At 40.5% G+C, this 14,816-nt stretch overlaps 1 protein-coding gene and 1 pseudogene across 1 annotated transcript in view; one reads left to right on the top strand and one right to left on the bottom strand.

The window, feature by feature from the left end:
* KDM1A (lysine demethylase 1A) overlaps positions 1-14,816 on the top strand; it is a gene marked incomplete at its 5' end in the record, with an annotated part of 91,646 nt that overhangs the window by 5,344 nt on the left and 71,486 nt on the right. The window contains 1 exon segment of the mRNA XM_014586525.2: positions 9,598-9,763. Within this exon segment, the coding sequence (XP_014442011.1) occupies positions 9,598-9,763 (166 nt within the window).
* Positions 4,809-5,963, bottom strand: LOC102485405 (geranylgeranyl transferase type-2 subunit beta pseudogene; annotated as a pseudogene).

The following is a 14,816-nucleotide window of genomic DNA, read 5'->3' as shown; positions in this document are numbered from 1 at the left end:
CAGTGTAGAACTCAGCCCCCGGGGCTTGGCCGCAGTGCAATCTCTTCTCCTCCATTCTCCTTTCAGGATTTTGGGCACGTATGCACACATGCCTGGCGTGAGTTTAAGCCACTGGGTCCAGGACTCGAACTGTGGTCTACTACATGGGAGTTCAGTGACATAGCCATTACGCCAACTGCTGGTCCCCCGTATAATAACTTTTGAAATTAGGAAGCTTGGGTTCTTTGCCTTGGTTTAAAAATTTTTTTTTTCTTTCAAGATTGTCTTTGCTTTTCTGTGTCCTTTGCATTTCTATATGAATCTATTTTTTTTAAAAAATTACTTTTTTCAACTTTATGTTCTTATTTTTAATTTGACCGAGAAGAACAGAATGAGAGGGAGAGAGGGGAAAGTGAGAAAGCAAGCCATCTGGCCTGGAATTCAAACCATTGTCGGCCATGTGGGAGTCCAGCACCCTTAACCACCATACCACCTGCCCAGCCCCTCTATATGAATCTTTAGGATCAGTTTGTAAGTCTCTGCAATAAAGGTAGCTGGGATTTGGATTGAGGTTGTGTTGAATCAGTAGATCAGTTTGGGGCATGCTGCAAGATTTTTGTCTTTGTAATTCTTCTGCATTGATTGCTTGATTGTTTGGAGAGAGCATTGCTATAGAGCACATGCACTCGCCAGAAAGACAGAGAGAGACAGGGAAACAGCAAGAAATCTTTCCCTAGGGGATATGGCCATACCACAATCCCTTCTCCTCCATTCTCCTCTTGGGATCTTGGGCACGTACACACACACACATACACACACACACCTGGCGTGAGTTTAAGCCACTGGGTCCAGGACTTGAACCGTGGTTGATTACATGGGAGTCCAGTGACACAGCTATTACGCCAACTGCTGGTCCCCTTCTGCATTTATTTTAATTCCTATTATTCTGTTTTTTGATTATCCCCTAAACTTTCAAAAGAAAAGTGGGTTATGCATTTATTTTGGAAAGCAACTTGGAAGCAAGGAGCAGGGAAATTTACTCATTTATATAGCTAGTTTTTGGGAGTCAGAGGAAACTCAAAGGATAGAGTATCCATTTAGAGTGAAAAGCAAGCTGAGGCTAGTACGGACAGATCTTGCTTCAAGAGTTATGGAGTGAATGTAGGGAGTAGATCTATGTTATATAGCCTGGGGGCTTACCAAATTTTAAGAATTCTCTTTTAGGGGCTAGCAAATGGCATGGTGGTTAAGACACCAGGCTCCCACTTGGTTGACCAGGGTTTGAGTTCTGGACCTGGTGGCTTGCTTTCTCACTCTCTCTCTCTCTCTGGTCAAATTAAAAAACAATAACAAATGAAATGAAATAAAAAAATTCATTTAAAAAATAATTCCCTTAAAAATTAATTAATAATGCAATTACATTTCTAGTACCTAGAAGCTAATTTTGATTCAGTTGGACTAGCCATATGTGCTCAGTTGAGCGTCCCAGTAACAAATGTTTCTCTAATTTAAGGATACATTTACTTCTGGGTGTGTTTTCTAAAATTATGGCAAAATATTTCAGATTTGAAATTGGCAATTGGGTTGGGACTTAAGGAACACCATACCATATTGCTTCAGGAATGGTGGCCTTGAAACTTCAGAATTCAGAAAAGTATTCTGGAAAAGAGCGGACTTTTGAGAGTTAATTCATGTTTCTGTGATTCATTTTTCTAAGGTAAATAAACCCAGCCTTCTATGATTTTTAGGCTTAGATTTTGTTTCTGTAAATAACATGCTTATTACTGTGTTTGGCATGTAGTGAGTAGTTGACCAGTAATTAAGCCATGCCAGTGGACACCAGAATGTGAAAAATGCTTGGAATATAGTAAAAACAGTTTGAGAAACAACAGAGTCCAGAGTGGATAACTGAACATTGAAAACAGTGGGTAGATGAATTTAATTGGAGGTGGGGTTTGTCTAGGAGCAAACTTAGCTTGGAGGAATCAGTGGTGTTTGAGTTATAGAGTCATGTCCATGTGGTAGAGTCCATTTGTACTGTCCATGGTAGCCCTAACTACATGTGGCTATTTATGTTTAAATGAAAAATTAAAACGTGCTTCTTTTGCACTAGCCATGTATGTTCAGTAGCCACAGGTGGCCAGCCACTGCAGTATTGGAAGTACACATACAGATCATTTCTGTTTCACAAGAGGTTCCACCAGATAGCACTGAGTTAGACTATGCAATGCAGATCCTAAGTGCTATGAGAATTCAGAGAAGAGAAAGGTTTAATTTTTTATTTAATTTTTAAATAATTATTCATTTAATTATTTTTAGAATTGTTTTATTTAACTTTATTTATTTATTTTTATTTTTATTTGACTAGAAAGGGACAGAGTGAGAGTCAGGGGAGGGAGGGAGTGAGAAAGCAAGCTGCCAGATCCAGGACTTGAACTACAGTCAGCCATATGGGTGTCCAGCACCCTTAAGCACCACACCACCTGCCGGCCCCTGTTCATTTCATTTTATCTATTATTATTATTATTATTATTATTATTATTCAATTTGACCAGAGAGAGAGAAGAACTAACTGCCAAGTCTAGGACTCGAACTGTGGTCAGCCATGTGGGAATCCAGCGCCTTAACCACAACACCACCTGCCAGCCCCAGAGAAAGATATATTTGTAAATTTAGAATAGTTAAGTAATTTCTAGAGGATCTGGGCTTTGAATTTTAGGCACTGGATTAACAGAAAAGGGTGGGAATAGTTTTTAGAGATTTTAGAGGTAGGTAGAAGAACATAAAGAACTTTTTCAGTGTGTTAGAAAGTAATTAGGGGGACCAGAAGTTGGTGTAAGGTTTATGTTATTGTACTCCCACATAGTTGACAATAGTTCGAGTACTGGACCTGGTGGTTTAAAATTCACGCCGGGTGCATGTGTGTGCGTGTCCAGTAGTCCCAAGAGGAGTATAGAAGAGAAGGGATTGTGGCGTGGCCATTCCCCTGTGGGGTGTTTTCTCACTTTCTGTCTCTTTCTCTCTCTCTCTGTGTCCCTGGTGAGTGCATGCACCCCAGAGCAAAAATCTCTCTAAAAGAAAAAGAAAAAAGAAAGTGTGATTAGAGATAAGTTTGAATAGTTAAAGCTAGAGAGGTTATATACTGGTTTCAAAAATGTCGGCATTAATCTGTTAAACCATCTGAAAATAACATGCTTTTTGGGAAGCTAATTTGGCAATTGTGCTCTGGGTGAATTTAAAGGGAGAAAAATTTGAGAATTTTTTTTTCTTTTTCTTTCTTTTTTTGAGAGATTTTCGCTATAGGGCGCGTGCGCTCGCCAGACAGAGAGAGACATAGAGACAGAAAGCGAGAAATCACCCCCCAGGAGGGATGGTCACGCTGCAATCCCTTCTCCACCATTCTCCTCTCGGGATATTGGGCACGCACGCACACGCGCCCGGCGTGAGTTTTAAGCCACCGGGTCCGGGACGCGAACTGCGGTCGACTACGTGGGAGACCAGCGACATAGCCATTACGCTAACTGCTGGTTCCCGAGAATTTTATACTCTATAGACTGATCTATAATAGCCTGGCATCAGGAAGAAAGATTAAAAGAAAAAAAGACTAAACTTAAGGTTATTGGGAATGAATAAATCCTTGTAATAAGGGTGGAGATGAGAAGGAAGAGACTAGAGATGTAAATCTGAGTCATCAGTGTAAAGTAAGAATAATTATCCTACTCATCCACAGCATGTCTGATGGTTGTAGAATCCTTGGTTGTAGAATCTCTGAAGTCTTTGAGGCTTTTGTGTAGTAATGAGAGATTCTCAATTCTTTGGGTTCAGAGTACGTACTTACTACTTTTCTCAAGGAAATAGTTTTATTTTTTAGAGTTCGTATGATTCTTTCACATGGTTTTAAAACTGTCAAATGGGGAAACCCTTTTTTAATAAAATAAAATTTTATGCATAATCCCCAAATAAAGTACTACTTGCCTGTTTTGTATTAAGTTTAAATTGGGGAGCTGACCACATGCTTTGGATCCTGAACCCTGTGGCTTGTTGAGTGTGTGTGTGTGTGTGTGTGTGTGTGTGTGTGTGTACATTCTCAAAATCCTGACAGGATGGGAAAACGGAGACAAAGGGATTGCATTCTGACCCTTGCATTGGGGTTACATTCACCCTCTTCTTTCTCTGTCTCTCTTACAAGTGCAAATGCCCTCTGGCAAAACAAAAACAAAACAGAGAGAATAAAATAGTCTAAATTAATATAACATTTATTTTAGCTGTTTATGAGAAAATGGAAGTTATTTGTCAAGTTAAATTTGAGATTGTAGATTAAGCATAATAATTGCAGTCTTATTTTAACCATAGAATTCATTAAAAAAAAACAATGTAATACAGGTCCTTATTTTACAATATGTAAATTATATAATTTAAATTAATTTAATAATTAATATACAAAATATTAACTAATCATTTTTAGATTCAGTAAGCACTTTTTTGGGGGACAAAGGAGGTCCCAACATTTCTGGATTTGAAAAGTGCTTACTGAATCTTTGGGACCAGCAGTTGACATAATGGCTATGTCGCTGGACTCCCATGTAGTCGACCGCTGTTCGAATCCCATACCCGGTGGCTTGAACTCACGCCGGGCGCGTGTGCATGCGTGCCCAAGATCCTGAGAGAAGGGTGGAGAAGGGATTGTGGCATGGCCATCCCCCCTGGGGGGGTGATTTCTTGCTTTCGGTCTCTCTGTCTCTCTCTGTCTTTCTGTCAAGCGCATGCGCCCTATAGCAAAAAACCTCTCCAGAAAAAGAAAGAAAATCAGAAATGTTGGGATGGCATAACTATACCAAGTAGCTGTTGCATTGGCTATAGCTTACTAGTTCAGGCTGAACATTCTCTCAAGCACTTCTTCAGGCATGCAGGAAACAGGGGTAACAGGTTTAACCTGTTCTCCCAGAAGTGTCCGTCCAGCAATTTCAAATGTATGAAAAAGGCCCCCCCATATCTCCTGGCCTATCTATACACTCTCCTGTTTTCATCTTGACTTGCCAAGATGAAACTACGTAGTTTCTATGTAGTTCCAACACAGCCTTCCAGTTACCTGTAGAGAAGCCAAAATCCACCATGAATAGCATATACCTGGCAACTTTTCTTGCCTTCTGTTGAGTCCACCTGAGGGTAATTTGTTCACAAAGCCACTAACCAAGTAAATCAGAATTTACTTGATGCAGCTGACTAGTAATAGTCAGGAGTCCTGCACAGCAATAGATCTGCCCAGCATAGGATTCAAAACCTGGTCTGCAACTGAGTCCATCATTAGACTTTATGCTGGATAAAATACATTCAGTTGCCTTTTCCACAGTAATAGCATTGAGCTTCCCCAACAGAGTGATAGTTGCTATTGTACAAAAAGAGGATCTCGTATCAATTTCTGTTTCATAAGAGAATTTCACATCCTGTGTAGCAGCTGGTCTCTGGCCTGTACTGTGTTCCACCTTTATCTTTTTAGACTGGCCCACTGTTCCAGTGCTCCTGTATGTTGATAAAACTAACACAGTGCATGTTGGAACTTCCAGCAGACCAACTAATCTACCAGCTTAGTGAGACCCCAGATGTCTCACTACAGAAAGAACTAACTTCTTTCTGTAGATCGTGAACATATTCTGTAACTATTCATACCAGTGTCATTAACACTACCATATAGAATGAGAATCTGGACATCCCGTGAAAGATGACGATCATGCTCAGTGCTAGCACTTACTCCACCGTACTCATGTTGACATGATGTAATAAACATAGCATTTCTTCTTGACTCATAGGATGAAGTTGCCCCTTGAAATCCATTACTGTCGGACCCCAGTAGATGCCACTTATTCTCAAATACTCATGTGGTCTTCACAATCTTTGTTGAAGCCATAGAACATGATATAATCTGCATGTTTCAACAAAAGGGTTTCAGGTGCATCTTCCTTGGCGATAACATGCTTCTGTGGCATGCCCTTGCATGTCTGAAGCATAATCTTAAAATCCAATTGTCTTTCTGTATTTTGTTTGTTTGTGAAGTATTGTGACAGCCTCATACTGATTGATGAGTAGTGTAAAAGATTGTTTTTGCCTTTTTTTTTTTTTTTTTTTTTAGCTTTAGCTTGCCTTGCTACCTCAGGACTCACAGAAATGACAGAAGAAACTTTATTCTTAGGTCTACTTAAAATTGAGTTACCTAACTAGTTCAGGTTAGTGTGATGGTGGTCCTAAAGAGTTAGTTTGATGGACCAACAGAAGGCATGGAGGTTAAGGTGGGTCCCACATGGCCAACATCGTGGTTCAAGTCTGGACCTGGTGGCTTGAAAATCATGCCGTGTGCATGTGCATATGTGTCTGCCTGCCCAAAATTCTAAGAGGAGAATGGGTCATCCTCCCTGGGGGATGATTTCTCAGTTTTCCTCTTTCTTCAGCAAGTGCATGTGTCCTATAGCAAACCTAAAAAAAAAAAGTTACAGTTTTGATTAATACATGTGAGTATGTATTCATTTGTTCTAATAGCAACATTTCAAAAATGAAAATAATAAATGAAATCCCGAAGAATCCTAGGGTTCTGGAGAGCAGTTTTATTTTTCAGTACTATCTTTTTTTTTGGAGAGATTTTCACTGTAGGGCGTGTGCGCTCGCCAGACAGAGACATAGAGACAGAAAGCGAGAAATCACCCCCCATGGGGGGATGGTCACGCCTAATCCCTTCTCCTCCATTCTCCTCTCGGGATCTTGGGCACGCACGCACACGCGCCCGGCGTGAGTTTTAAGCCACTGGGTCCGGGACACGAACCGCGGTCGACTACGTGGGAGTCCAGCGACATAGCCATTATGCTAACTGCTGGTTCCCAGCACTACCTTTTGACCTACTTTCTTGCACCTATCTCCAGGTAGTCTTCCAGTCTCTAGACCAACCTTTTCCAGGTGTATCCCTTGTTAATAATTACTTCTTTGTCACAACATTGGTTTAAACGGTGCTAGAAAGATTATTTTCGTTACAAAACTTCCCAATATCTGTAATGTGCATTGTGACTGTTAGAGGGTGTCCATAACAAATGCAGGTTCCCAAACTCGATGCCTTCTTCCTTCAAAGAGCATAGTATATAATGGAACATCCTTTGGGAAAGCTAAACAACTGCAGTGAAAAGGTTTGTGTTTTTTGCCGTTGTCACGAAATTTGCACATTGCTCACTTCTACATTGGGCATTGTTAGTTGATTATTGAATGAATGGGATTGATGGGGAGAGGATCTGAATCTGGGAAAGAAGGGGTCAGCCACTATTAAGGGATAGAAGGAGAAAGAAAATTGCATACTGTAAACATTTATTACATTTTCTAGTCCCTTTCTCCATTTGAAACTGTTTTCTAGATAGCTACTTTTTTCACTCATTGTTCTGAGAACCATTCCTATGGTTAATCTGAGTCAATTAGATAAAACTTAAGTGTCATCTACATTTCTCATGGTTTTATAGTAAAGTCCCTCTATGAGATGGTCACCTGATCAGGATCACGTATTTCTAACTGGATTTTCAGCTTGTTGAGGGCAGAGACACATTCATAATTCTTTATTCCATTGTCATATGTGCTGTGTTTGACATTTGAGTAGTTGTATACGATGACTGATATGTTTTTTTAAAGAATTATTTTTATTTAACTTTATTTATTATTATTATCATGATTATTTTCCAGTTTGATCTGAGAGAGACAGAGAGAGAGAGAGAGGAAGGGAGGAAGCAAGCCACCAGGTCCGAGACTTGAACTATGGTCGACCATGTGGGAGTCTAGCGCCTTTAACCACCATGCCACTTGAGATTCTTAGAGCATAAGTCAAACCAGTCTATTTATTTATTTAAAAAAAGTTTTTTAAGGTTTGTTTTATGGTACTTGACAGACAGAGACAGAGAAGGAAAGTGAGAAATCACCCCCCCAGGGTATGGTCATGCTTCTATCCCTTTTCCTCTTGGGATTTTGAGCACATATGCACATGTGCCTTCCTGGCATGTTTTTCAAGCCATTGGCTCTGACTTGAAACCATCGAGTTGGCCATGTGGGATCCAGCTGCCTTAACTACCACGCCATGAGCTGGCCCTTAAGAGTTTCAGGTTTTTAACTTTTATTTCCTGCCACTTAGCATTTGGTTTCGGGAATTTTTTGCTGTTTTCCTGTGGAATGGCAGAAGGCACCAGCTTGGCATTACTTGGTATTCTAGCTCACTGTAGTTTTTGTCTTCATTGAAGGTTATTTTAATCTCGTGTTCATATTTCCAGTATATGAGCATCACATACTCACATACACATACATACACACATTACATGCATGTATATAGGCACACACTAACACACACTTCAAAATAATTTTTAGGGATTATAGAGAGTCTCAATCAGTGATCTGAATGTCAGTGCTGTGATATTAAAGTTTCAGATAAAACTGAAGTGGCATGTATTATTTCATGAGGATTTTGTTTTTAAAGAATTATTTTTTATTTATTTTATTATTATTATTTTTAGAAAGAGAGATTGTTGCTATAGGGCGTTTGTATTCACTGAAGAGACAAACAGCAAGAAATCACCCACTGGGGGGAATGTCCATGCTGTAGTCCCTTCTCCTCTAGGGATTTTGGGCATGCATGTACACACACCTGGCGTGAATTTTAAGCCACTGTGTCTGGAAGTCACACAACAGTTGACTACATGTGAGTCCAGCAACACAACCATTTCACCATCTGCTGGTCTCATTACAGTATTTTTAATTTAATTTAATTGGAGAGGTTTTTGCTATAGGGCGCGTGCACTCTCCAGAAAGAGAGAGACAGAGAGACCGAAAGCGAGAAATCACCCCGCAGGGGTGATGGCCATGCTGCAATCCCTTCTCCTCCTTTCTCCTCTTGGGATCTTGGGCACACATGCACACGCACCCGGGGTGAGTTTAAGCCACTGGGTCCAGGACTTGAACTGCTATCGACTACATGGGAGTCCAACGACATAGCCATTATGCCAAATGCTGGTCCCGCAGTATTTTTTAATTTGACCAGAGAAAGACAGAAAGAGAGAGGGAAGGAAAGTGAGAATGCAAGACACCAGATCTGCTACTCAAATGGTCAGCCATGTGGGAGTCTAGTGCCTTAACCACCATACCACCATCAGCCTGAGGGTTTTTGTTTTTATTTATTTGTTTATTTTTTTAAGAGAGATTTTTGCTATAGGGTGCATGTGCTTACCAGAGAGACAAAAGTGAGAAATCATGCCCCCCCTCCCCAGAGGGGGGGATGGCCATGCCACAATCCTTTCTCCATTCTCCTCTTGGGATCTTGGGCACTCGTGCACTTGTCCCTGGCATGAGTTTTAAACCACCGGGTCCCAGACTTGAACCACAGTCAACCACATGGGAGTCTGGCGATGTGACTATTACGCCATCTGCTGGTTCCGGGTTTTTGTTTTTAGTAACTATGTATTATAAGCTGGCTTGTTTCTTGTTATGTGCTTATCTCTTAAGATTTGACGTTAGAAAGCAGTTCGTGTTCATTGATGGTTCCTAGTATAGCCCCTGATTTTATTTGCATGGTCACTGTATTTAGTTTTCCCTGGTGTAATCTCCATATAGGTAGAATACAGAGAGATGGATGAAAGTTTGGCCAACCTCTCAGAAGATGAGTATTACTCGGAAGAGGAGAGAAATGCTAAAGCAGAGAAGGAAAAGAAGCTCCCCCCGCCACCTCCTCAAGCCCCACCTGAGGAAGAGAATGAAAGTGAGCCTGAAGAACCATCTGGTAAGTTGTAGTAACCAACCATGGTTTTGTTTTACTTTACTAATAAAGTAGATTTATTCTTATTCCATAATGTTATTTATATTTATATTTTCATCTTTGATTTATATTCTAATGCTGGGGTTCTTGTCATGTTCGTGTTAATGTCTGTGTGTATGTATGTACAGGGGACCTCCAAAGTTGGTGGAGAAAAGAAATTAGAGGATGAGTTTATTTTGGTGCAAAGATTTTTCAAATTTTTATGTGTAGTTTTTTCATTATATGCATTTCCATGAACTTACTAAAAAATCCTCATATTGGTATATATACATATACATACATAGTGGTAAACGGCACTGGTATTTGTGTGTGTGTGTGTGCATATATAGGAGGAAAGAAAAGGATGGAAGTAAAGAGCAGTGGTTGTATGAGGTGGTTGGAAAGTAGGAGAATATGAAAGATTAGAGAAAATATACAGAAAGGCAAAGAACCAGACCTCTCAGTGACAACTCTGATTCAGACCTTAGCTAGAATTGTTCAGAAAATTTTCTGGATAAATTCCACATTTACTCCAGGTACTTTCTGATAAAATCTTTATGTTGTGGACCAGTTTTGAGATGTGCCTTTTCTTGGTGAACAAATGTAAAAGTATATTTCTGAAGTATTGCCCAAGTACCTGATACCGTTTACCTATTGAGCCCTCCAGTCAAAGGAATGGTACAAGAAAAAGCTCTGAAGAACCTAAGCTCAGACAGGCTTCCTTTTAATGTGGAAAGGTTATTGAATTCCTTGTATTGATTTCAGATCTTCCGTTTTAAAGAGTTCTTCCTGACATCCGTCTGTCCTGAGTCCTAGTTTTCTTAGGCTAATCAGGACTAATTGGAGATACTGTTGGGGAGAAACCAAGCCAAATCTTAATTAGTTTCTCATATCTTCCTCCCTTAATGAACAAGGGAGGAATGGTAAGACACTGTCAAGAGGACAGTGTCCTTCCCCACCCAATTTTTCAGAGGATATGTGTGCCAGAGAGAGAGAGAGAAAGTGAGTAAGCACCCCCCATGGGCATGACTGTGCCGCAGTTCCTCCTCCTCCATCTTTCCCTCCTTTCAGGATATTGGGCACCCATGCATCCAAACCTGGAGTGTTTTCCAAGTTGCTGGATCCAGGACTCAAATTATCGTGGTTGGCTGTGCAGGATCCAGCGGCCTTAGCTACCACACCACAGACTGGCCCTTCATTAACTCTTATTTATTTTGTTTTTATTTAATTTAAATTATTATTATTATTTAAATTTGATCAGAAAGATAGAGAGAAAGTAAAAAAGCAAGTCAGATCCAGGACACAAACCGTGGTCGGCCCTGTGGGAGTTTAGCGCCTTAATCACCATGCCACCTGCCAGCCCCTCATTATTTATTTTTTTACTTTTTTACTTTTTTACTTTTTACTAAAGTCCTCTCCTGAAAATATTTTCCTTATGTCTGGGCCCATTTACCCCACCAATTCTTTTACTTCTGTACTTTTTACAAAGAAAGTGCTTGTTTGGACACTGTCTGCTATATCTTGCATTATTTTCAGATACCCAGGTTAAGACATTTTTCATTTGAAAAGTTATCTTTTGTTTCAGTCCGATTTTTTTTTCTTAAAAAGGGTTTTTCTCCTCTTAGATGTTACTATAAATTACCAGAAGTTATTTTTTTTTAAAGGCAAACAAAAAAAGGAATATTACTACTGATATTTCATATGAGAGGATTACAAGTTAAGTGTTAATTTAAACCTAGGTTTGAACCAGCCTTGTAATACAGTGGTTAAGCGCAGTGCGTAGAGGGGCAGATCCCCCTAGCCAACTGTAGTTCACATTCTGGCTCAACTACATGAAGCACACGCTGGTTATGTGTGGTGTCCCAAATCCTGATGGGACGGAGAAATGGAAGAAAAAGGATGTGGCATGACTGTATCCCATAGGGAGGTGCTCGCTCTCTCTCTCTCTCTCTCTCTCTGGTGAGTGCCTGTGCCCTCTGAAATAAAAAACAAACTCGGGTTTAGATTTTATCGAGCAAATTCTGGCTAAAACTCTTAAAAATAAATATTTGTTTATTTTTGTTTCTTTCATGAAGGAGAGGAAAAAAGAGATGGATAGATAGGTCCTCTTGACAGTGTCTTACCATGCCACAATCCTTTCCCCAACCTCCCAGCCAGCCAGGATCATAGGCACTTGTGGCTGTACCCAGCACATTTATGTTGACTCAGAATTGAACCTGAGCCTCCTGTGTGCTCCAGCATTGCACGGCAGTCCTCTGCTGTCTGTTCCACCACAGCCCACGCCAAAATAAGAATTTGGAATATACAGGATTATAACAAAACTTAAGAAAGAAATACAGTTTGATAACATAGAAAATGATTGGATTTTTGTGTTTGATTCTCCAGAGTCAGGAGTCTTCTAAGGAGTGGTTTTCTAAAAACTTTCTTAAAATGATTTCTTGGGGGGCCAGCATGTGGTGTGGTAGTTAAGGGCGCTGGACTCCCACATGGCTAACCGTGGTTTGAGTCCTGGACCTGGTGGCTTGCTTTCTCACTTCTCTCCCTTCTCTCGCTCTGGTCCTCTCTGGTCAAATTAAAGTAAGTAAGTAAATAAATAAAGTTAAATAAAATTAAAAAAAATGATTTCTTGGGCAACTCCTCTTTGGAAGTTTCTAGTGTTGATGGTGTATTACTTTTGTGACTAACTAGACAAGTATACTTTCTCTATATCTCAACATCATTTCTTTTTTACTTTTCTTTCTCTTCTAGTCTTACACATCTAGCTCTTTCCTTATTTCTGTCCTTGTCTCCCTTTACTTCCTATTCCTTTCTTTTTGTTTCTTGTTTTTCTTCTACTTTTGCTGTAGATCTGCTAATGAGATAGGAGGTACTAACCTTTCTGATATTTGTCATAGCTCAAGAGGCTGCTGATCTCTTCGAGGTTCTTAAAGTGTTATGCAGCGAGGGTCCGATACCTCAGATGACTTCCTTCACCCTTTTTTTTTGTATGTGTGGTTGCCAGTGTTTCCAATAAATAAATGATTTACCGTAAGTACCAAGTTGATAAACACTTTGCCCTCTGAACATTTTTTTTTTTTTGGCAAGAGTTTTGCTATAGGGTACATATGCTTGCCGAAGAGACAGAGAAAGTGAGAAATAACCTCCCCAGGAGGGATGGCCATGCTGCAGTCCCTTCTTCTCCATTCTCTTCTTAGAATTTTGGGCATGCACACACACATCCCTGGCATGAGTTTCAAGCTGCCTGGTCCAGGACTCAAACCGCGGTCAGTCATGTGGGAGTCTAGCACCTTAACCACTTTACTACTACCTACTGGACTGTGTCCTCTGAAAAAAATTTTTTTAAAAAATTTTATTTGTTACTATTTTTTAGTTTGACCAAAAAGAGAGAGAGAGGGAAAATGAGAAAGTAAACCGTCAGGTCTGAGACTCAAACTGTAGTCAGCCATGTGGGAGTCCAGTGCCCCTAACTGCCATGCCACCTGCTAGACCCCTCTGAAAAATTTAGAGCAAATCTTGTTAGTGTTTTCTTTTTGTGAAAGAATTTTTTAAAATCGCTATTAATTTATTATTATATCAATTTGCTATAGGGCACATGTGCTCACCAGAGAGAGAGACAGAGACAGAGACAGAGAGAGAGGAGGTGGTGGGGGCGAGTGAGAAAGCAAGCTGCTTGGTCCAGTACTCCCAACTGCAGTCTGCCATGTGGGAGTCCAGCTTTTTTTTTTTTTTGGAGAGGTTTTTGCTATAGGGTGCGTGCACTCGCCAGACAGAGAGAGAGAGACAGAGAGACAGAAAGCGAGAAATCATCCCCCAGGGGGGATGGCTACGCCTCAATCCCCTTCTCCTCCTTTCTCCTCTCGGGATCTTGGGCACGCACCCACACGTGCGCGGCGTGAGTTTTGGGTCCGGGACTCGAACTGCAGTTGACTACGTGGGAGTCCAGTGACATAGCCATTACGCTAACTGCTGGTCCCGTGGAAGTCCAGCTTCTTAACCACCATGACCATTGCTGGCCCCATGAAAAAAGTTTTTTGTTTACAAATGTCAGGCATTGTTCCCACTAAAAGAAATCTTACGGCCAGCAGATGGTATAGTAATTAAGGTGCTGAACTCCCACCTGGCCGACTATGGTTCAAGTTCCAAACTCGGTGGCTTGAAAATCATGCCAGGCCTGTGTGCATGCATGTCTAAAATCCCAACAGGAGAATGGAGAAAAGGATTGTGGTATGTCCATCCCCCTGGGAGTGGGTGATTTCTCACTTTCCTTTTCTCTCTCTCTCTTTCTCTCTCTCATGAGCCCATACACCCTATGGCAAAACCTAATAAAAATTTAATAAGTAAAGTCTTGGCAAAGGGATCTAGGTTTTGGGAAACTGACTTTATTCTTTTGTATTCTAGTTAATTCTAATCCAGTTCAATTTAAATAAGTTTCCATAATTTGGAGGGGAGATTTTAAATTTTGTTTAGTTGAGAGTATCTTCAGTGCTCATAGATGTGTTGTCAAAAGCTAAAACTTGCCAATTATTTGTGGTTATGAAGTTTTTGAAAGTTTCTGCAGTGAATTGGGAAAGTACTTCTCTCTTTTCTTTTCTTTTTTTTTTTTGAGAGGTTTTTGCTATAGGGTGCATGCACTTGCCAGACAAACAGAGAGAGACAGAAAGCGAAAAATCACCCCCCGGGGGGATGGCCATACCGCAATCCCTTCTCCTCCATTCTCCTCTTGGGATCTTGGGCATGCACGCACACGTGCCCGGTGTGAATTTAAGCCACTGGGTCCGGGACCTGAACCACGGTCCACTACGTGGGAGTCCAGTGACATAGCCATTATGCTAACTGCTGGTCCCAGTACTTTTCTCTTGTAGACAGTGGCAACTTACTAAGCCTCTGTGTTATAGTTTAGAAATAGACTGGGCCCTGACAGTGAACCATGAAATATATATATAATATATATTTTTAATAATTTTTTAATTTTTAAATTTATTTTTTATTTATGTATTTATTTTATTTGACCAGAGAGGGACAGTGTGTGTGTGAGCGA

The sequence above is a fragment of the Tupaia chinensis genome, unplaced genomic scaffold (assembly GCF_000334495.1).
Source record: "Tupaia chinensis unplaced genomic scaffold, TupChi_1.0 Scaffold000146_1, whole genome shotgun sequence".
NCBI classification, from domain to species: domain Eukaryota; kingdom Metazoa; phylum Chordata; class Mammalia; order Scandentia; family Tupaiidae; genus Tupaia; species Tupaia belangeri.
The sequence above is the reverse complement of the archived record's forward strand: the minus strand, read 5'-3'. Positions and strand labels throughout refer to the sequence as shown.